This window comes from Bicyclus anynana, chromosome 2 (assembly GCF_947172395.1).
Source record: "Bicyclus anynana chromosome 2, ilBicAnyn1.1, whole genome shotgun sequence".
Taxonomy (NCBI): Eukaryota; Metazoa; Arthropoda; class Insecta; order Lepidoptera; family Nymphalidae; genus Bicyclus; species Bicyclus anynana.
Genome location: NC_069084.1, coordinates 304,188 through 329,433, shown reverse-complemented (window position 1 = coordinate 329,433; position 25,246 = coordinate 304,188). Strand labels below are relative to the sequence as shown.

Below are 25,246 nucleotides of genomic sequence, written 5' to 3'. Positions count from 1 at the left end.
AAATCTATTCATGTACAGCTTTAATGTTACTTCATCTCCGGTGTACTTTTTGAGCAGTGAGAGTGATAAAATAAAATATTTTTTTTTTATGTCTAGCAAACTTTTATTAAAAAAATTATTTAACCAAATCCTTATTTATACATCATATTATCATCTCCATATACTTTTATGGGGGGGCGTAACTGGGTTTCTTGGGCCAAAGTTGTATGGGCTGGTGGACATTCCCCTTTGGCATGCAGGTAGATGTTATGACGTAGGCATCCGCTAAGAAAGGATTTTGATCAATTCTACCTCCAATGGGATAAAATAGGGGATGAAAGTTTGTATGAAACTATGTCAATTTTGCAGCGATTTGGCTGAAATTTAAAATGAAAAAAAAATACCATTCCATACAGGTACGTAGCACAACAAATTAGCTAAGCTTTGCTGTGCTATGTGTAGCAAACTAGGACACATAAACCAAGATGATGGATCCAACCAGACTCATGGTAGGTCAATTAGGACACTGTGTTTGAGAATATATTATTAAACTTTCAGGATCTGGGAAGTAGTGCCTTGTCAAAGGATGTAGGCCAGGCAAGACACAATTAGTATCAATCACTCACACCGCACAGAATATATTACATGCTAGCCCAAGTAGTCAGCTGTCTACTCGTAGGTATATAGTTAGCTCAACCGGTGTGAAAGCTTCCCGATTAGAAAAACAATTGTTTAAAATACCAATTGCAGCATATTGTGATAATTCGTCCCGCGCGTGGCGTGGCGTTCGGCGGCGGGCGGCGGCGCGCGCGTGGCGGGTAATCCTCTAATATCTGTTTGCTGTTCTGTTCGCGAGCTCATTAACACAGCGGGTGTGACGCTGCCCTAAGGCGTGCTGGCCCGTGCGCTGCACAACGGTGAAACTTTTACAATAATACAAATACAATATGATGTTGTATTTATCTAAGATTAAGATTTAAAAAATGTATTTGACCTCCGTGGCGCAGTGGTAAGCGCGGTGGATTTACAAGACGGAGGTCCCTGGCTAGACCGATTGAGATTTTCTTAATTGGTCCAGGTCTGGCTGGTGAGAGGCTTCGGCTGTGGCTAGTTACCACCGTACATCAAAGACGTACCGCCAAGCAATTTAGCATTAGCGGAACGATGTCGTGTAGAAACCGAAAGGGGTGTGGATTTTCATCCTCCTCCTAACAAGTTAACTCGTTTCCATCTTTGACTGCATAATCACTTACAATTTCGGTGAGATTGCAGTCAAGGGCTAAAAATGATGTTGTCTTCTTTGTGTTAGTAAATCGCAATTAGCATTGCATAGGATCTGAAACTACTGGACCGTTTTGAACTATACTTTCACCATTAAAATCCTACATTATCGCTGTAGGCTACACACGAGTATCAACCTTGTATTCTCACTGGAAATGGTGGTTTAAAGAAACCTTAAACTTAGAATAAGTCAGTAACAAAATCAGCAGTTTGTCATTAGGTAAAATTTAAGTTTAAGTATTTGCACGCAACGCTATTGTACGCAACGGTAAACTTTAAATAAATATAGAAAAAGCAAACATCTGGTCGAAAGCGATTTTCTTGGCAAAACTACCTAAGCCAGTATAAGCAAATTATAGGAACACATACTACAAAGTGTCACCATGTGCCCACCAACCTGAGGCGTAAAAAACCTCATGTGGCTGTAATTACACCTACAATCACGTCCCTCACACAGCATTGCTGCTCGGTGACAGAAATTAGCAAGGTGGCAATACTACCCCAGACTGGTTCTGTCGCGAGTTGTAGCCTAGGTCGCACCCTCTTCCGTCGAATCAAGTACACATTAGTGCGTGCGCCCACCGGGCGGGCGGGCGGGCGACTGTGTGCGCTGACGTCGAATTGATTCGTCTGTGTGTCTTTGTGTTACAATTAACGTCGCGGGGTGTTCGGTAAATTTGTTTTATTATACATTAAAATTGGCGTGAGAATATAAGTTGTAGAATAAAAGGTGCGATACGTTAACATAAACTACGTTGATATTAATATAAGTATTATTTAATTTAATTTTAATATATAATAAAACAAGTTTATATACGTACAGTACCTATAGTCAGTTGGTGTGGTTTTATTATTTAGAAGATGTCCTCATACCAAATAGGTGAAAACTATTTAATTAATAAAATTATTATATTTCATCTTAGGTCTAAGTCTAAGCTTAAAAGTTTGGATTTATGAAAAATACGATTATCTTTACTACTCTAATACTATAAATATTATAAATAGTTAAAGTTTTAAATTTTCGAATAATTATTATCACCATTATCTTAAGTTTAATATTATAACCTGACGTTTCGAGAGAGCTTGTAAACTAAGCCTATTTGAAATAAATGAATATTGACTTTGGACTTTTGACTTTTGTTTATGGTGTTAAAAGGGGCGGTAATTTCTGAATGTACTGAACCGATTTGGTAAAATTCTTCTCTACCACTTGAAATAAAGAGTGTTATAGGCTATACATATATTTTAGCCCCGTATTCTTACGGGAACGTGAACTACGCAGGTGAAATCGTGGTTCTCAGCTAGTTACTTAAAAAAAACTATTCTAGCTTCTCTTGATTAACTATACCTAATCTTTAATTAATGTATTACGGTTGTAATAAAATCACATAACACTAAATATATTTAATGAAAACGTATTTACTATTTACTAATTAAATATCACAGCCCCTCGCTAGTAGCATTGTCAAATTGCATTCCTATAACTACTTCAAATAAAAATTAATATAACGTTTAATCGAATGAATACATTTCCCCTTTGAATCGCAAACTGTATCCGCGTCACAAAGGTAACTGTAATGAAACATTCACCGTGCTGCGCGCGTCAAATGCGATTACATCAATATCTGCTCATTGCATAAAGAATTCTCACGTGAACATTCGAACCCACCTAAAGTTAAAACTCCAACGATACATTTGCATGCAATTCAATCAAAAACATACGAAAATAGCCTCTGATATGTAGACGATAGAGTTTGGTTGTGGTTTATTGGATGACATCGCTGGGTTGGGGTGCGGGGGTCAAATGAAATGCCCCCCTGTAATAAACATCAATCAAGTTACTATTAGATGCACCTTTGAGTTGTACAGTGTACGTTCCACTTGGAACCCATTCGCTTAAGTTTAGTAATTACAGTTTTATCTAATTATCCATAAAATTATATAAAATACTCAAGTATAATCTGTGTAACTTTGTGCACACATCTATACTAATATTATAAAGAGGTAAAGTTTGTAAGTTTGTAAGTTTGTCACATTTTTTAAATGGGGTAATCTTCGGAACTACTGGTCCGATTGTAAAAATTCTTTCACCAGTAGAATGCTACATTATCGGGGAGTGCTATAGGTTATATTTTATTTTTATATTTTATATTATCACAGTTTTTGTCATACAGGTCGGACTGAAAATCCTCTTATACAGACTTATTCGCATGCGCTGCCTTAACCATTGTGTAAAATTGAAATTAATGTATGGAGACTTTATGTATCTTTAAAAGTTCTACAAAAAAGTCCGCGACACCATATATCTATCTTCTATATATTAGCAGATATAGTATCTTTTATGTTTTAAAAATTATTAATTTTATATACTTAGGTTTACGTCATTATTTATACAACTAAACTTTAATCCTTATTAAAATAAATTATTTAATAATCACAAGGGTATTATGGAGATAAGATTTGCCCTTTACAGTATGTTAATTACTTAAATAGTTTCGGAGATAATACAAAATTTCTAAAAGACGCAGAAATTCCACTATATGACGCCCGGCGCTTTCATTTACGTAGTTCCCGTTCCCGTGTGAATATGGAGATCAAACATAGCCTTGGACACTCGCAAATAACGTAGCTTTCTATTGGTAAAACAATTTTCCAAATCGGTCCAGTAGATCCAGAGATTACCTCCTACAACCACACGAACTTTACCTCTTTATATTATTAGCATAGAAGTCTCTATTTCTCTTGGTCATACCACCACTCTCGAAGGACTGGACCGATTTTGCTAAGGGTAGGAGTAAGATAGAGAAGTTACAGGGTAGGTTAGGGTACGGGTAGGGAAGCGTAGGGGTAGTGTAGGGGTAGGGTAGGTTTAGGGCCGGGTTTAGGGTAGTGGTAGGGTCGGGGTAGAGGTACGGTAGTGGTAGGGTAGAGGTACGGGTAGGATAGGGAAGTGGCAGGGTAGGGGTAGGATAGGCGTGAGATAGGGGTACGGGTGGGATAGGGGTAGGAAAGGGATAGGGTACAGGGAGGGTACGGGTAGGATTGGGGTAGGGTATAGGTAAGGTAGGGGTAGGGTAGGGGTAGGGTTGGGGCAGTGGTAGGGTTGGGGTAGTGATAGGGTAGGGGTATGGTAGGGGTAGGGTAGGTTAGGTTAGGTTAGGGGGTAGTAGTAAAATTGACATCGAATTTTACGCAGACGAAGTCGCGGGCGTCCGCTAGTACTTATATAAAACCCAATAATAAAATCTGAATATACATACGTGAGATTTACAACAGTAAATCAGCGTTCTTTTAGCTTTTTATATTATTCATTTATTTTTAACTTGTCGCAGATAAGATGATGACACAAAGTTGTCAGAGCTTCCGCTTTAACAACTTGCGACCTTACAGCTCTGACCTGTTACCTGTATGTTTATGTGTGATTTTAAATGCATTACGTCATAATGTGATAGTAGTAGAACCAAAGCCTGCGTTAATTCTGTTGTTATTTGTAGGAAAATATTAAAATCCGCTTTATATTTGAACGATTTAGAGTGTGGGCCCTGCTAACTTCCAAAGCCAACGCAGTTCAAACTCCATAATTGCCTACCGTACTTAATCTATGGTAGGAGCAAAGATTAATAAACTTTCAGCCTTCATAAAATGAGATATATCTCGCGGGCTCTATAACTGTTGAACATCGGCATCATCGGCGGGCCCCAAGCGGCGCGTACCAGCTGTCTTCGGCACGCGCCTGTAGGATGCCCGAGCGACGAGCAGTGTGCGCTAGAAACAATTACTGAACCGACGCGCCTCGTGCCACGCGCCTGTCAGCGCATCGCACTCGACATGTTCATATAGATAGGACATGGTAAAACATACATCTCAATAAATCAATATCAATACAATGTAAAAGTTGTTTGAATTTTTCCTTCTCATGATTCCGTATTCAATAAGGATTCTTCTTCGGACACACAGTTTGGTCATGTCCGTATGCCCTATATTAGAAATCTGTAAACTAGATAATAGTTTCTCCACATGTGAAGAAGGAGGCCTGAAAATGAACATGGCCAAAACGAAAATAATGTGTAATGCTCATGTTTCGCTTCACCCAGTTATAGTTGAGAACGCTGCACTCGAAATTGTACACGGATAGGTACATACATATACCTAGGACATATGATCTAGTTAGGTAGGTCCAATTTCGAGAAAGAGGTGAACCGCCGAATCCAACTTGGCTGGGCTGCATTCGGGAAACTTCGCAACATCTTTTCGTCCGATATTCCTTAGTGCCTGAAGACAAAAGTCTTCGAACAGTGCGTGTTGCCTAGTGATGACCTATGGTTCCGAGACTTGGTCGCTAACTATAATGGGCCTCATAAGAAGGCTCAGAGTCACACAGCGGGCGATGGAACGAGCTATGTTAGGAGTATCTCTGCGTGATCGAACCAAAAATGAGGAGATCCGCAGAAGAATCAAAGTCACCGACATAGCTCAACGAGTTGCGAAGTTGGCAATGGGCTAGATAAGCCCATTACAAAGTTATGACTGATACTGACCACGCCGGGCTAAGTTAGTCAGCACTCAGCGCAGGCCTCCCTCCTTAAAGGATAAGTACGGAGTTTTGAACCACTACGCTGCACCATGACCAGGTCCGACGTATTAGCGTGCTCACCAAGTCTCGGAGGCGTAACATAACCAACGTTTACCAGCTCCGGGCTGAGATTTTTTACCGAAAATATCTTAGAAGAAAGCTCAGTGAGTATCCCGGGACCCGGCCCAGGGTTCGAACACCACATACAGCCGCATGTGCCGCCGTCCGCCAACGCACAGGCCGCCGCCGCCGCCGCCGCTAAGCCTCTGCAGCGCGTGAATACAAAGTGCCGCTTACGGCGCTGAATTTCCGCCGCATTACGGCTGATTTACGACCAGCGCGGCTTATGTACACATTTTTATTTATTTCCGAACCACGGAGACCGCTACCCATATACAGTATTTTGAGTTTTTTTTTATAATATAATTTTTTAACCCCGACATACTCGTAAAACAGAGAGGTTACAAGTTTGACGTGTATGCCTCTGTATCTGTATACTCGTACCTACGACGATAATCCGATAAAGTTCTACGGATTGGCTTATCGGATTTTCATCAGCGTTTGTCTGTTATGATGGTCTTTCTATTTTGTGTCATAAAAGTAAGTACAAATAAATTACTTCTTGATCAATATAGAAGTGAAACTATTGTATGGTGTAGGCCAATGATAGAGACCTCAAAAGACATGCACACAGCACGTGTGCTGTGTGCATGTGTGAATGTGAGATGTATGCTGATACCTCCGAGTATTAGTCTGCCTGTAATTTCACCAGAAACAATATCTTTAAAGATGCAACAGATAGAAGAAGAAATACGTCTTTTCATCATCATCATAAAGTCTTTATAATAATGAGCCGTCTATTGGCAGCATAGTTCAACGTCATAGCAGTTCTACCGATGATATTTTTCTATAAGAGCCCTATTGCTACTACTAGTAACACTACAATGTTTCACTAGGGCTAGTAAACATTTTCCGCCGTAGTCCGCGGGAGGGCGGGCGGCGGGCGGCGGGAGGAGGTCCGCCGGTGCGGAATACAAACTGCCGATTACCGAAACACATAATTCAAACTGCATTACTGCTGATTTATGCCGTGCCGACGCGGCCACCATATCGCGGCGAAAGTCGCGGCGATGCTTTGGGTATAGCTGTAGAGATAGATGTTACTTGTGCGTATGTTTATGAAGTCGTCTCGCAGAAGAATTGAATTTAATTGTTGAGTCGGCATCTCTGAGAGGCTTAAGAGACTTAAGGGTTGAGACTTTAGTCCCATCTAAAGATTTGGACCCTTGAAACCTCAACTCTTCCATAGCCACCACGGTTTAAATTACATAATTGGTTACCGTACTTATCTATGGTAATTGTACCGACAAACTTTCAGCTGTCACAATAGCTTTAATAGTTCTCAGTTTGTGGCTTTACATAATCATCATCATATATTTTTATTTTTCAATATTTTGTACCAATACAAGACTACAAGACTCTAAAATGAACATCTAAACTAATATCATTTATATCATTTCTAATAGTTCGTAGAAGGTTCTTACGCAGCAAAATATTTGGGAATCCGCATGTACCTACTTAGGTACAGGTACAGATATTAGACTGATACAGCACACAAGCTACTTTTCACTTTTCAACAGCCTCCGTGGCGCAGTGGTATGCGCGATGGATTTACAAGACGGAGGTCCTGGGTTTGATCCCCGGTTGGGACGATTGAGGTTTTCTTAATTAGTCCAGGTCTAGCTGATGGGAGGCTTCGGCCGTGGCTAGTTACCACCCTACCGACAAAGACGTATCGCCAAGCGACTTAGCGTTTCGGTACGATGTCGTGTAGAAATCGAAAGGGGTGTAGATATTCATCCTTCTCCTACCAAGTTAGCCCGTTTTTATCTTCGATTGCATCAACAAGTGAGATTGTAGTCATGGGCTAACTTGTTAACAATAAATAAAAAAAAAACTTACTCCGACATTCCCACATACGTGGGCTTATTATAATGACTGCTGGATCTGTTTGTCGTTAGCGCACGTACCTATTTAAATTAATTTAAGTTTTCACTAAAGAGAGGTAAAGTAATTACCTTACACTGCAGGTATTGTATGTATATTTGTTAATGTATTAACTTTGAATATGTTAAGTAAAGCCGAATTTAGTATTTAGACGGCCATAGTTAAGAAGTATATGAAAATATAATTAAAGTTATGCGTAGTCCATAATTCCCTATTTCTAGTGCTAGCGCGGGTAGGTACCACGTGCGCGGCCAGGGCGGGCGGGGGTGAGGGGGCGCAAATAACAATATATTAGCTCTCCGGGGAGAACAGCGCTTAGCTCTTACGGGCCGGTGCGTAGGCGAGGGACGTGCCCGCTGAGGATTGTCGATAGAAATAGTGAAACTAGGTTACGTACATGTCATAGGAGCTGTCTGTGATGGAGATCGTCCGAGGAAGGACGCCTCACAACAGTCATGCTTACAGCTAAACGGTTGCTCTTCTATACCTACCTCATGTTGTATATTCTGGCAGAACTTGTCGAACTCGAACTCGAACTCGATAGACCGACTCTAGGACTGCCCATCAACATTTCCACATTTCAAATCGACCGCGTATGCGTACAGATATTGTTATTTTCAAACATTACATCATTTCATCTTATAAACCGAAAATCATAAGCCAACCAGAAATAACATGTACACACCTACTCCAGATTATATGTCCTGAAAAATTAGAGTAAGTGAAATAAAAGTAATGTATGGGTTCCCACATATCACTCCAGGAAAGTACTAAGGAACACTGCTGATAGGTATGGTTGTTAGGGAAAGTATAAGACAAGAGACAAAGCGTGATATGTTCCCAGCAAAAGTATCCCTGCGAAGTGACCTGTAAACGATTGTTTATCACTTGTTTCTTTAATATTTTTATCGATATACAAATTTGCGGAAGGAAAGGTACATCACTGTTTTCGTCAAGTTTATGCGGGAAACGATTTAACGGGAAGAAATATTCATTTCGCTATGAAACACTCGGCGCGTCGCCTCCGCGCTACACATTTTATTAATTTCGAATTTCTCATCTGGTTTCATTTCAGAGAACAACTCTAAACCTGGATTACACTTCAAGAAGCACTTTGACAATAGGAACCTGGAATTTATTTATTCTGTAATCTATTTTGAAAATAATCAAATAATAATTTTCTCGTTTATATACCTACCTCAAAAATATAAAGAAAGTTGTGTGTGTGCGTATGGATTGTTAAGTAGATATTCTGGATCTTTGAATATATTTAGGTACTGAATTCTCACTAAAATTATCATCTATATCTAACTATAATTAATTGCTATCTAAAAATGATGGTGTCGCGAGTCTGAGTTTCAATAATTATTTCTTGTTTAACGAATTATTTCCTATTTTTTGACGGCCTCCGTGGCGCAGTGGAACGCGCGGCGGATTTACAAAACGGAGGTCCTGGGTTCGATCCCCGGCTGGGCATTTTGAGATTTTCTTAATTGGTTGAGGTTTGGCTGGTGGGAGGCTTCGGCCGTGGCTAGTTACCACCCTACCGGCAAAGACGTACCGCCAAGCGATGTAGCGTTCCGGTACGATGCCGTGTAGAAACCAAAAGGGGTGTGCATTTTCATCCTCCACCGAACAAGTTAGCCCGCTTCCATCTTAGACTGCATCATCACTTACCATCAGGTGAGATTGTAGTCAAGGGCTAACTTGTAAAGAATTAAAAAAAAAAAACGAAAAGTTTGCTTGACAATTAACTCATCTACTTTTAAATGTCAGTATAATGAGTAGCTGTCGGTATAGTAATTTCTCCAACTTATAATAGGTTGGATAATTTATACCCCTGTACTGACGTGACATCGTACCTAAACAAAATATTGCTTAGTGCTGTGTCATTGCATGCACAATCGCTAAGACTCAAGACTAGATCCGGTTGGTGCCAACTTAAAAAATACGAATTCCAAAATTGACCGTAGTCTGAAATCGAACCCAGGTCCCAGAGAAGTCATCTCCCCTATCAAAGACTAGAACGATATTTCACGATGACTCCTGCTTTTACTTTAACATCTATTCAATACAGCGATGAAGTTCAGATGGTCATTATGCAAATCGATGAATGCTGACTAACACGAAGTTGACTTAGATTAAACAAAGCGAGTCACTGTTCCCCATTGTGGGCACTCGGCATGGGGCCCGGGCCCTGGGCACGGGGCACGAGGAACGGCTGGGCCCGACGCGGGCCGTCGAGTTAAAAACCGTGTAAGTTTATTACAATAGACCTCGACTGGGGTGCCGTACACTGCGGAGCAAATAAATGGAACATATATTTTTAATATTTAACGGTATTTGTATCAGCATAAGGCTGTTTACATAACATATGGCACCTAAATTATCAAAAGAATTGTTACTCAAGTACACAGGAGCAAGTTCAAAGGTTCAAGTGCCAATTTTAACTTCGCTATTTACTGTTTAATTTGAGTGAGAGCTAGTTTCACTTTAAGTTTCTCGAGGCGAGAGTTCTTAAATTTATAGATAGGTACCCATCTTTAAATTTAAGACCTCTCCTCTTCCTATTCCAGAAACAATTATATTGCAAACGTTCCTGGAATTTGAGAAACTACTCGTATGAATCGTAGCAGTAACAATACTCTGCATGAAATTGAAAATATAGGTATTCAAAGATACGAAAATTCTCAATGTAGGTACTTATCATAAATTACATTACATATTTTTAATGAATGTAAAGTGTGTGTATTTTTTGCACTAGGTTGTATGACAAGTTACCCGCTAAGGCGGGTGCGGGCGCGTATTAACTTATAATAAACTACGCGTGGTTTTACGGCTACAATGCGTTACACTTACGCTCAGTGTGAACACGGCTTTACTCGTCTCTACCGTCAACGCACAAGCAACTTTTTATGCCTTTACATAGAGATGATTTTGGCTTGTAAAATGTTTCGATGACAAAAATACCGAAATCTGTATAATACTATAAATAATGTGTTGTATTTAAAAGACTGTAAGAGTTATTTTTCTGTGAATACTGTTAGGCTCATAAGTCATTCCGGTAGGGGTTGTAAAAGAGATACCCTAAGGCATAACCGATATTAAAGCAGGGGTGTATTTTTTATTAAAAATCATCGCTTAGCACCTCCGCGCCGTGTTAATGGGATATTTTTGTTATTATACGCTTTTATTTGCTTAAGTTCGTGTCGACAGACTCGCACGACGTGAGCCGCTCAAATTATTGTATCACGACTAGCTGTTTCAACAATCGAATAGCTATTTCAACATTCGGCAGGAATCATTGTTACAAGGAATGGTGTTTAAATTAAATTATTTTTACGTAACGTTTTTGGTTCGACATTTATAGCAAATTCATATTTAGTGTTTTTCAGAAAAACACAATTCAGTAAACAAGCTACACTAAAAACACTTACATTTGAAATGACGGCAAGAAAACTCGGCGAGAAAGTCGCTGCTGTTTTTATTAACACTATTTTTATTGTGTTTTTTGTGTCAAGACGAATGCCGGAAGACTAAAGCCTTCAAATGTATTTGTCATTAACCGTGAGTTAAAAAGTTGATTATATATTAGACATTTACTTATTATTTTATCATTAACCGTGAGTTAAAAAGTTGATTATATATTAGACATTTACTTATTATTTTATCATTAACCGTGAGTTAAAAAGTTGATTATATATTAGACATTTACTTATTATTTTATCATTAACCGTGAGTTAAAAAGTTGATTATATATAAGACATTTACTTATCAAACAACGGGAATTCATACGTAAATAGTTCTATGCACCTTGCTAAGACTAACGGGGGAGGGTCATTATAGCTACTTATTGCCTCACCTCAACAATACAGAAGCTGTAACTTCTCTTCGTTTCGTAAACGTCACATACATAATAATATAGATGGTAATTTTATAATTTAAGTAAATAACGGATTAAGGTTGTCTTGGTGGTGTTGCGAGTTGGCCTACTTGACTTCGGACCATGAGGTCTTAGGATTGACTGTGGGTTTCCTTCTTCAGACAAATTCTCGATAGCATGGTGGAACTGAAGCCCGATTTCTCAATGGCTTGGCCAAGCACTGGAGTATAAAAATAACCTGATGCTTATTATGTCCAAGTACCTATACATATCAATAAATCATCTACTGAACATTGAAATGTAATAATAATAATTTATCTCTCAAAAAGAAAATGAAAAATGTTGACTGATTGTCTAACTGAATGTTAACTACTCCGTAAAGCAATCAACACTCTTTTATCCATTTTGCTATCACCGACATTTTATAATCTAGGGTTTTAAGAAATACAGGCTTTTCCTACTCCTAGGGATGTGAAGATGAAGAAATTTATTTTGAACTAGCGGACGCCCGCGACTTCGTTCGCGTGAAAGTCGTTGTAAACTTTCAACTACCCCTACCCTACCCTACCCCTGCCCTACCCCACCCCTACCCTACACTACCCCTACACTACCCCTACCCTACCCCTACCCTACAGTACCCCTACCCTACCCCTACTCTACCCTACCCTACCCCAACCCTACTCATTAAGGCTGCACTTCTTTATTTCCCCCCCCCCCCCCCCTCGCGAGTCGCGCCGAGCGCGGCAACCGTTACACAAAAATAATCTATATAGCATGAATTAGTATGCACGCGCGATGGCTTAGCGTATTTCTTGTATAACTTTGGTGTTTCTTTACCGATTTTTATGATTCTTTTTTTATTGAATAGGTAATAATGTTAACTTTTTTAGTTAGGGATGGGTGATGAGTGTTATAAACATAAGAGTAGACAAATTTAATTAGAAAGCTCCGAACTGCTAAGCTATCGGGAGTTACACATGCTATTGTGAGTCAACCATAAAAGATAGACATATATATGCTGTTGTGTTTTTATAGATAATTTTAAGGAGAACATTTCCGTGATACATGATTTCTATATAGCTTTAACCATTAAGGCTGTACACGCGACGGAAGCTTAAAAAATTGAGTAACTTCTCCCGTTTTCTCAACATTTCTCTGCACTGCTCTGCTCCTATTGATCGTAGCGTAATGAAAAGTATACTATAATCTGCCCAGGAGTATGTAGAATAATTGTACCAAGTTTCGTTAAAATCCGTCCAGTAGTTTTTGTTTCTATAAAGAACATACAGACAGACAGACAGACAGACAAAAATTTTACTGATTGCATTTTTGGCATCAGTATCGATCACTAATCACCCCCTGATAGTTATTTTGGAAATATATTTCATGTACAGAATTGACCTCTCTACAGATTTATTATAAGTATAGATTAGGTATACCTAAGGCAGGGTAGAAATCCATTGGATTAGTACTAATGACACGGATAAAGTCATGGGTTACAACAATCACTCTCCGCGCTTTCCGCTAATGCGTCACCTCCTGCTCCTCACTGCAAGGCTTAGGATTGCCGGCGATTTTTTGAGGTAAGTCCTAACGGATTTAAATACCTATAGAAAGAGAAGAGCATAACTTTGCTGTTTGACACTAGCCAACTTAAATCTTAAGCTTCAATGTATTCTAGCTCTTTGGCACCCACTTAGATATAATTTATTTTGTGGGCAAAATAGATAACGACATACGACATGTGTAATATTGAATTGGGCTCCCATTTGCACATTTATGTTTTGATATCATTACTTTTTGTGAATATTAATGTTTAGGACAATAGGTACACACTTCGCCATCCAACCCCAAAGTAATTTGTGTTATGAGTAGGTACTAAGGTAAGTGATGAATATATGCAAATACCTTACTTAGAATATAAAGAGAAATACTCAAATATTGAAAAACAGCTAGTGCATCCATAGGTTAAATCAAATCATTATTTATTTGCCAGAATGTGGTACATACATGGTTTTGATCTTAAAATGATTGAGTTACTTAGACATTCGAAACTAATTAGGTACAGTAGGTAGGTATACAATTTTTTTTTCTACAATTAAAATATTTATTCCAATAATTCGTCCTAATAATATATATACCTTGACATTTTTACAGTATGAACGACAGTACGAACATTTGCAATGCCCATCGGCCAATACAACGTCAGCCCCGGGTACCCAGATATTCAGGGGCTGGGGAGATGATATGATGTATTAATAAGGATGTGGTTAATTAATTGGCTTAGTAAAAGTATGTTTCTTGAAGAAAAATCATTTATTATCACTCTACTTGCTCAAAAAATTTCGCCAGTGTACCTAAGCGGCGTGGTAACATTTGAAGCTCTGCTTGCGGGAGATACTCGTATGCACCTAAACCAAATATCACGTTTTAATGTTAAATAGATTTTGAGTAGGTAATTAAGGAGACAAAAGTGGCCTCAAATGGTTAAAGATACCTTATCGCTCCGCACGTTTCAACACGCCCACAGTGTCAGTAAGTTAATTATACCAAAAAGAGTGGACCTAACACCAAGCAGAACAGTTGCTATTTAAAAAAATATATTATTTTAACTTGTATTACAACTGTAAACTCACGACTTTCTGCCTAGTGTGGTATGAAAGCTGAGTAAGCTTGCAAAACTTTAATAGATGAGCCTCATGCATCATAAATATTTTAGTATCCTCGATAACCTCGTTAGATAGACGATTACATAATGAGAATATATATATATATATATATATATTTACTTTCAATTGGCAACGACAACAAAACTAAGTTTTGTAATAAGCAGTGCTGTATTATCTACAAAGGGCACTCCAAAACGATGTAATTGCTAATTTACACAATTGTAAAACTTATCTAAGTAGGTATACAACGAACATTAAACAATACAATTGTCCCCATAGTAACAGTGAGCCGAATATGCGGAATACGCCGGCTTCAGGCGTGCTTGTGACAAAGCAGGTATTTTTAATCTAAATTCCTTCCGCAGCCGAGCGCGCCGTAGTAGCGGCACTTGGTAGCGGTAGGTAGAGGTAGAGGTAGCAGCAGGGAGGTAGCCACTCGTGGAGGGCTGCCATATTGCCACTCGTGTCTGTACATCAGGGCTTACCGATGTAATGGGCACGTATTTTATTGCTTTACACTATTATACTATTTCTTGTATAAAAACTTGCTATAATTCCCAAGAAAGTCTGTAGGGTTTTCGATTACGATAAAATACTAGATAGGTTAGGTATACTTATCTACTTTTTATAAGACAACATTTTTTATGCAAAGTATTACCACAATGCGTATTTATGTCGCCAAACTACATCGTATTTCGTAAGGTCCGAGAGTTACGGTTGCTAAAATAATGGGCTAATTTTGATTCTATAAATAGGTTAAAAAATCCCCACACCACATTTATAGCACAATAACTATTTTACAAATGCCGTTTTTCCAGATCAGGTGGCCTTAAGAGGAAAATCTTAAGTAGATACCTACTAGTAGTTGACGGAACAACAACCAGATCAGGTTATGATAGTACACTGCAGTAGTGCTTGGTAGTAGAATCTACACTGTTAGTGGGTCCGGGCGAGCTTCTAACATGAGGAGCTCTGCTACTTAATTTACAACTACATGTCTTCTATTCTTCAATCTACGAGTATCAACCTTCATAAGCATGCTGGTAGGCATTCAGTAAAAGTCTATGCTAGCTCAGACCAGAGCCTGCGACAGGAGGAGGGTCAGGCGGGAGGGCCGAGGGCGGCAGGTACAAGAGAAAGTAGATTTTTTTAATAAAGCAGCAAGTGAAGCTGCGCCGTTGTCTCGCTTCATATTAAACTGCGTGAAGCAGACAGCGCGACGCCGCAGACTTGCGACCGCGGTAAACGACCGTCGCTGTCGATATTTAATTTATTTTGCTGATTCCTGAAGAACCGGTGAATTATAGGATGTAAATGAAAAACCCAGATATTTGGACTATAGGTTTAAAAAACACAATTTACACTTAATGGTACAACAGATACTTGTACGTCATTAATGCTATGTCTCCCGCATGCAGTCAAGCTACTGTGTGAACCTTGTTTTAATTTTATCAATAAAATACTACTTGCGTTTCATATAGAAACCCATTACCTATCTCAGATTATTTTCTGGCGCTCTTAGCTCAACAATGTTTAATTACAAAAACTCTGCATAATTATACTAAAGCCATGCTCAACGTGCACTGTTTACCAAGAAACAAAATAGTAATGAGGGTTGAAAATGCATGTAATTTCATAACTTATTTATTTGAATTTATGTATTGTTTTCTATAAAATGTTATTCAAAATATATTATATTAACTAGGTATAGGTATCTAATTGTTCTAAGGTTATTAATTAAATTTATTTTCATTAATTTAAGAAAAAGTTAATTATAATTTTTATTAGGTATTTTAAAGCTAGGTAATTTTTTATAGGTCTTTAATAAGGTAAAAAAGATTTGTGACTTGGATTTAGTATAGGTGCATAACTTATAAAATTCCGTTTTCTTCTATTCAAATCTATGCTAACTAAGTCAAAACCTATAGTATAGTTATTACTATTCGACTAGTGGATGATAGACTTCAAGTTTTACCATAGCTACACGTATTGCTTTTTAAGCATTTATACCGAATTCTCGTCTGTCTTAGCAAATGCACAGCTGATAAGGAAGTTGAAAAGAAGTTCAATATTTTATTTAACAAACGATTATTCTTGTGTTGGTAAAACAAATCTGGTTTCACTGATCTGGCATTTTAACTAACACACTCATTGAGTGTAGAAAAGTTTATAATATTCTGTTAAAACTAGGTATGGAAATATCGTCGCATGTCTGCTGTGGCGAGGAGGAATAATTCAACCGTAGCTTTAATATAACTTTTTGTGAAAGGCTTTGATGCTCTGTTTCATATTAAAATATTAATGTTGATATATTATTATACAGCCGCCGCCGCCGGCGCGCCTCGCGTTTATATTTTTACGTTAATTGCATTTTAAACTCGCTTTGACAGCCAGAGTCAAACAGAGATACACGTTCATTTACCTACCTAGGTAAAATGTTATAAAAAAGAAAATGTTTATGAGACTACAAAAAATATTACTTGAGTACTAATATCATAAAGGTATTAACTTTATATTACTTTGTGAAGATGTATGAATAAATGTTGAAATTACAATGGATGTTTGTTACTCCATCACGCGAAGATTTCTGGACAAACGAGTAGCTTTACAATTTAACATTAATAAGTAGGTACTGCTATTACATCGAAAATATATTTATAAAGACTTTCTGTTATACGGTCATAGTAGGTACTAATAACGATAATTAGTATCAAGTGATTCGGATACAGTTAGTTCTGCACTCTGAGGAGAATATCAATTTCAGCTAAATGTTTGTCATTTTATAGCAATTAGCAGCTGAAAGCGTTTCAACCATTGCTCCTATTAGTTCGTATATTTAAGATGTGTATTTAATGTTTAAACTGGGCTTTTGGCGAAGGCTTGCTTGAAGCTAAGTTGTTCTTTGTCGTTGTAAGTTGTTCTCTGACAAATGAGAACATTATTGTCCATATTTTTCCATAAAAGTAAAAAAAGGTTCATCAAAGAACAGCACCTTTGAAAGTGTACTAAAGTGTGGAAACTGTGTAGAAAGTCTACCTACTAGTAGGTACATCTATACTTTCAGTTCAAAGTTACCATTATTCAAACTCCATATTTGCTAACCATGGTTACATCTACGGTAGGACTTAGGAGCACGGTCACCAATGCACTGGACTGACCGAGCCGAAGCCGCTTTCCCTGATTCGCTCCACCACTGTGCTCGAAGAGCTACACTCCGGGAGGAATGGCGATGGATGGTGATCGTCAAGAGTGTAGCGACGAAGCAGAAGTACGACCTAACAAACTTTCAATGTTTATTCAATGACTAGTAAGTAGGTATCACAGGTTGTACTCTAGTAGATGAATGAATCTCCTTTACTTTAAGTGACAATTTGTGCCACCGACGTAGTCGATGTAGCGTTGGTGCATTCATTGTTGTGAAGACCAGCAACAATTCGAGGGGAGCACTGCTTTCATGCTTATTCATATGCTCCCCTACCACATTTACTTTCCTTTGACTTGACTTGACTTTCCTACCACATCATGTAGTAGTCACTGGAGCTTTTTATGATGGAGCTCTACCGCTGAATTTAATTTAATTATTTTTAAATTCTTAACTGGTCCGAGCTGGGAATTGACCTAAGTAGGTACTTCTCTATCGAGAAGCACAGGAACAGAACTTTCGACAGCGCCAGGTAGGTAGGTCGGCATAAAGGTTTTTGCTACTGTTATGGTCTGGAGGGCACACACATCCGATACAGTTGACATGAGGCTGGACTCAGGTCGATGGCCAAAGGTTTGTAGGACGTCCTTGCATACCCTGCGAAGTTTTACCGGCGTAGCGTAGGCTTCTTTATGCCATATTCTGTTTGGTCTATCAATTATTTTATTATTTATAGATAAAGATATTTCAGGCACACGAGACCGCAGTGCATCTAAGTGCAATCTGACGAATAATGTTAGGTATTTTTATCGAGCGATATGTATGTACGTACAGGTATTTTGTCTTTTAGCAAGTATCTAAGTATTTTGTTGTAAAAGTAGCTAAGTAACTATTGTACCTAGTGAATCCAAAAGATAATAGTATTAATGTTAATTAGAAGTATAGTAAGTAGGTATATAGGTTACGATGATTTTGTGATTGCTTTTGCAAATAATATTATTTATTTTTAATTTTTTGTAATACAACAATAAGGTAGAGGCAGTTGATATTATATTATCTACTAGGTACCTAGTGAAAGGAGGACAACAACGAAATTACTCAGTTCAGCAATAACTAGCGGAGCCTCATTGGACAGGACGACCCGCTGGACGGTTGTTTATAATTCACGAGCCTACGAAAATATACACATCGAGAAACGACAGCGTCTACCGAACACAAAGAGATATACGATTCTAATAAAAAAATACAATTATCCGAAACATTCCTTATTCAACGACGTCCGAAAACGTAACGTTACAAGAAATCCCACTCAGAGCGAGCCCTGAAATATTTCCGAGCACTCTCACCCTCCGCGCGCCCGCCGCTGATATTTGTTTTTTCCATTACAGAGCCCGCCCCCGCTCCGCGCCGAGCGCAGCCCGCGCCGGCCCCGAGGAGGGAAGTGATTTTCCCGAGCGCTGACTGGTCGAAGGCTCCGCGCGCGGCGAGCTCTCCGCACGCGCGCGACGGGGACGGCTGCAGCCGCCGTCGCGGCCGCCCCGCGCGCGCGACGGAGACGGCGCGACGCGGCGAGCGTCGGCGACGGTCGTAAGCGGCGTATCAATAATACGTGCACGAATGAAATAATAGATTATTCGTTTGTTCGAATCGCCCGTAAACAAAATGTTAACATCCATTACCGAGAGCGCTTTCGCCACGCGCCGCGCGCTTACGGCGCCGCCGCGAGTGCGACAGGGACGGCTGCAGGCGCGCGGCGCCGCCGGGGCCGGGACAATGCGAGCGCTATCTGTTTTTGTACCAGTCGACTGCGAGTTTTCACATTAAACGATCATTGTAAGGGCGAACCAATCAAACTGCAAATTTATACAAATTGATACTAAACGGGTTATATTAATTTTATAACAAAAATTAAGTGTGTAAATAAGTTGAGCGGTGCTGTAATTAAAACTAATTGGGAGTAATAAAGTGATAATTATTTTGTATTAAGGCGGGATTTTAACGGTATTTTGACATACTGCGGCCGCGGGAGATCCTTTTTTTGAGGACCGTCGCTTCCTTGCTGTCCGAGCGATAAATAAATTCAAAAATGACAGTTGTGCCCTCGTGACCGGATCCGGAAGTTCACGAGCCGTCAGTGCGTGTCTGGTGCTTTTCTCTTTGACCGTTGTTCGGAGTTGTGTGAATGTTCAGTGAAAGGAAAGCCACGATGTCGGCATAGGGGGCGGCCAGGGTTGGCCTTTTAAGGCCATGCTTAACAACCTCACGGCGACAGCTTTAGGAGGTGAGTGACTGTACGAGTAATTAAAAATTAATTAATTACACCAATAATTTATATAATCAATAATTTTACAAATTTACGACTTCACGTCACTTTTAACAACAAAGTGACACCTAGTGCCATCGATTTTCAAACGATACCCTAAATTTTAAAATAAATAAATCATGATTATCACAAACATCAAAATAACTTGTTCTCAGTTAAATATAGTGCTATTTAGAGTTTTGGATCTTACTCGTAGATGATCGAAAAAACGAAAATACAATGAATAATAATCTTTTAACATAAAAATGAAGTCGGTTCAACTTCAATGATGTATTTCAGTTGTTTTGATTTTAACACAAAATTACTAAACCGATTGTCACGAAAATGAAATGAGACCAGTCTGGAAGTTAGGTATACTCTTTCAAACAAAAAATAATTTTCAAAGTTTTTTAAAAGATTACGAAGTTATGAGGTAACAAACATTAGATTGCTATTTGGATATATAATTAGTCAACCTCTTAGGGATGATACTCAGGTATTCACAACTGTGATTTTAGATTTTTTACTTTGAGCATAAATACACACATTACAAAAAACATCTTTGGAATAGTTGCCTTGTATGGACCACTGTTACCTTGATTGTACCACCCAGTTGCTACAATGGGACTTAGAAACTTTATCGACTAGTTCATTCATTGCACCCAAAGCTTTAATAAAAAAAAGAAAAGATTATTACAAAATTCAGTATTTATTCCTTTAAAGGCTGTAACTCTGTTAAAAGAGGTTGCTCTTGGCTGTCTTAGACTTATTTCAGAATGATTTGCCGTTTCTTTTACTTTATTATATCGTTGTCTTAAACATTGTTTTTTTTTCCAAATCAGGAGTAAGATCTCCTTCAGAGCCTACAATCTCTTTTGCCCCTTTAGCTTTGAAGTTCTAATTCTAAAATCTTCTTTTTAATGTTGTTTTTGGCACATCATATATCCTGCTAGCTTCATTTAAACCAATTTAAATAACACAAAATTAAAAAATTTTAAAAACTTACGATCGTTATGAAATTTTTAATTACACTCTTTCAGTGCGCTTTCATTTGAGACCCCACTCGAGTATATTTGCAGACATTCGGTTATTCTTCCCCAATTTCAACCGATTTTCATCAAATATGTCTAAGAACACGCGCTCATATGTGACCTAAAACTAAATTGAAACCTTCATCCGTCGGGAGCTATAGTGCCATAGACAGACTGACAGACAGACAGACACGTCAAAGTTATAACACTCCTCTTTTTGCGTCGGTGGTTAAAAAAAAAATTGAGAACCTTCTCCTTTTTTGAAATCGGTTAAAAATGATGTAGGCTCATGTCGAATCGAGCACCGAGATACCTACATGTTCGTCAAAAAACAATAAATCTGATGTGTAAAGCTTCTTCCACTAAGGAGAAAACTAAATCAATGGTTACCTATTCCTTTCCTCGAATTTAACAAAAGCTAGATAATTCAAAATAGTTCAACTTAAGAATTCAAGTAATTTAGGTTAGGTTTGCTGCTTATTTTCCATAAAATATTTTTATGGAAAATAAGCTTATGGATTATAGGTACATGTATGAATATGCTGAGAACATTTAATTAATTTAAAAAAAACAATTGAATAAATCCGTCCGCGGAAAATTAAACTCTTGTATTGATTTACTCTTTTATATCAAATAATAATTTGAGCTATCCATACAAAGGTTCATCATTTATCAACATTTTATGTGGGATTACCTATATCATATTCAATTATCAGCGTATGAGTACTGTTTATTAACATTAGAGCAGACATAACTTTCTAGAGACAGTTGTACCTATGAATATTCTTTTAAGATATTTTTTATAAAATGACAAATAAAACAAGAAGCGATGGGCCGTTACTAAAAGTTATAGCAACGGCATTCGATCCCGGTAAGCCCTGTTTACGAGCGCGGCGCGCGCCGGGGCTGCCTGCCTGCGGGACTGCGGGGGCCGGGGGGCGGATGTCATCAAACGTTTCTTTGCACCTTTTTACACTATTTATGATTGGATGCAGTATTCGTGTTTTATTCTAAGTGACCGATTGTGGAGTCCTACAATTGTTAACATTTCCTCGCACTATTGGTGGTCTTCTGCTGCACATTGGTGTACTGACGTCATCTTCGTTGACGTGTAGGAGTTGGAGCACATTCGTTTCTGACAGTGTTGCTGTACAAACAGTATAACAGAATGTTATATGATAATTAACACGTTCGCTGCGGTACGAGGTCAATTGACCTCGTACATCTAGTTCCTTTAAAAGTTACGAGGTCAATTGACCTCGTACCACACCAGAAGAAAGTACAGGAGAATCAGTGCCGCAGCGAACGTGTTAAAGAAATCAACAATGTTTAGGTCGGAAACAAACACGAGTAGATAGGTTATTACATCAAATTGCTTGGAGTTTGCAGGGAATTGACATAAAACGAAGGCACTAAGAAATTAAATTAAAACAGAATATTTGAAGTGTGTTTTTTCAATTATGCCAGTGAATAGTTAGCGGTGCTATGTGTGCAGAAGAAAGCAAAGTTCAGCTTTGCTTTCTTCTGGACACATACTACATAACTTTCATGAATTTTTATCATTAATCAAGTCATAAATTCTATAATAGGTACATGACCTTGACTTACCTAAATTTTTTGTTATTTTTTTTTAATTTTGAAGTCAAGCCCAATAATTCCTTTGGAGTTATGTTATGATAATGGGAACCATAAATAATTCCTGTATTTTCAGTTGTTTTAGTGTACCTATCTTATATATTTGTGACCTTTCAAATAGATTTAAGGTCACAAATATTTAAGTAGTATTTATTTATTCTGAAGCGACTGATTATTATTTATCATCAATACATATACCTACACAGATACATACGAGTATGTCTGTGATTTGAAGACAACTTTTTTCTCAAGTTATTTAAATTATACTAAAACTTAAAAAGCTTGTTTGTGTGGGCTACTCTTTGGAACTGCTCGGGCAATTTTAATGGAACATTCACGTAAAGACAGATGAGCTTATAAAACAAACTAAATGCTATTTTTATCCCAGAAAACTACATACCTAGTTCCCGCGCGATTTGTGAAAAACTGACTGTCGTGCGATCGAAGTGGCTGGTTTCCGCTAGTCGATACTCAATTACTTGTTGGAATTAAAGTAATTTTGTTACAGTTTTCAATTAGGTGAATTTAAATAGTTAAGTAAGTATTAGTAGTAGGTAATATGCTTATTTTGGGAAAATACTAGATGCTTAATTCTGCAGCTAATACCTAAGTTTACTGTAGGTTCTCTACTGTAGGTTTCTTTTAAAGATTATACGATATGGTCTAAGAGCCGTTATTAGAAGAAGATCCTCAGAAGCTTACTCAAATGTAGCGCGTACAAAGAGCAACAAATTAATTAATTAATATTTTCGTATCTGAACAATACAAATGAGGGATCAACAGATGACGGAAGTTGACCGAAATATCCAGTTTAAAAATGAATATTTTTTTATTGTTTGGTCACGATTATACTAGGCAATTGCAATGAATCATTTATTTATAATCACAATTAAATAACAGATGGTATGGATGATACGGAGAGAAAAATTAAAAAAAAATGAAAACGTTTTTTTTCCGTACAAACGATTTGTGTCCTCTATACAAAAAATGAATCTAGAATCCTAAGCGCAAATTTCAAGAACTAAAAATCAGGGACAACTAAAAGTAGGGAAATCGGTAGTGGTAGGGTAGGGGTAGGATAGGGGTAGGGTATGGGTAAGGTTGTGCATGGGCAGCTTGGTTAGGTAGGGGTAGGGTAGGCTAGGAGTAGAATAGGATAGCGGTAGGGAATGAGTCAAAACGAAACTTGATCGGGTCCGCTAGTACAAAATATAAATAAATAAATAAATAATCATCAGTATTAGATCGACTGATCTACTCGTATTTTAAATTTTTATTATTTTTTAAAAAAAAATTGATGAGCTCACGGTTATCCTGGCAAGCCGATATGGCCTATTTATCATTAAAATTGTTTTGGTAACTAGAAAATTTATCTACATTTCTCGAACAATGCAAAAGTAGTTTTCCGAGAAAACATATGGACATTAGATTTTGTCAATTTGGACAGGTCACAAAGAGTGCGGCGACAGTAAGCTCGAGCTAGAGCTGAAGCCGAGCGTGGAGCGGCACCATGCGCCCGGCGGAGCGCGCCTGCTCGCGCACAGCATACGAGCCGACCATCTGCAAGGTAACGCTGACCGCACGCACACCGAGTGCGGCGTGCGGCGTGCGGCGTGCGGCGACACAGAGCTCGAGCTAGAGCTGAAGCCGAGCGTGGAGCGGCACCATGCGCCCGGCGGAGCGCGCCTGCTCGCGCACAGCATACGAGCCGACCATCTGCAAGGTAACGCTGACCGCACGCACACCGAGTGCGGCGTGCGGCGTGCGGCGTGCGGCGACACAGAGCTCGAGCTAGAGCTGAAGCCGAGCGTGGAGCGGCACCATGCGCCCGGCGGAGCGCGCCTGCTCGCGCACAGCATACGAGCCGACCATCTGCAAGGTAACGCTGACCGCACGCACACCGAGTGCGGCGTGCGGCGTGCGGCGTGCGGCGTGCGGCGTGCGGCGACACAGAGCTCGACCTAGAGCTGAAGCCGAGCGTGGAGCGGCACCATGCGCCCGGCGGAGCGCGCCTGCTCGCGCACAGCATACGAGCCGACCATCTGCAAGGTAACGCACGCTGACCGCACGCACACCGAGTGCGGCGTGCGGCGTGCGGCGTGCGGCGACATAGAGCTCGAGCTAGAGCTGAAGCCGAGCGTGGAGCGGCACCATGCGCCCGGCGGAGCGCGCCTGCTCGCGCACAGCATACGAGCCGACCATCTGCAAGGTAACGCTGACCGCACGCACACCGAGTGCGGCGTGCGGCGTGCGGCGACACAGAGCTCGAGCTAGAGCTGAAGCCGAGCGTGGAGCGGCACCATGCGCCCGGCGGAGCGCGCCTGCTCGCGCACAGCATACGAGCCGACCATCTGCAAGGTAACGCACGCTGACCGCACGCACACCGAGTGCGGCGTGCGGCGTGCGGCGACACAGAGGTCGAGCTAGAGCTGAAGCCGAGCGTGGAGCGGCACCATGCGCCCGGCGGAGCGCGCCTGCTCGCGCACAGCATACGAGCCGACCATCTGCAAGGTAACGCACGCTGACCGCACGCACACCGAGTGCGGCGTGCGGCGTGCGGCGACACAGAGCTCGAGCTAGAGCTGAAGCCGAGCGTGGAGCGGCACCATGCGCCCGGCGGAGCGCGCCTGCTCGCGCACAGCATACGAGCCGACCATCTGCAAGGTAACGCTGACCGCACGCACACCGAGTGCGGCGTGCGGCGTGCGGCGACACAGAGCTCGAGCTAGAGCTGAAGCCGAGCG

General features: G+C 39.7%; 1 protein-coding gene across 1 annotated transcript; it reads left to right on the top strand.

Annotated features, from left to right (window-relative positions):
* The first annotated feature begins 19,050 nt into the window (after positions 1 to 19,050).
* On the top strand, positions 19,051 to 24,467 carry LOC128198610 (uncharacterized). The gene is made up of 2 exons (XM_052884860.1): positions 19,051 to 19,815; positions 23,950 to 24,467. Exons 1-2 carry the CDS (start codon positions 19,782 to 19,784, stop codon positions 24,465 to 24,467), a joined length of 552 nt encoding a protein of 183 aa, XP_052740820.1. The 5' UTR covers positions 19,051 to 19,781.
* The last annotated feature ends 779 nt before the right edge of the window (positions 24,468 to 25,246 follow it).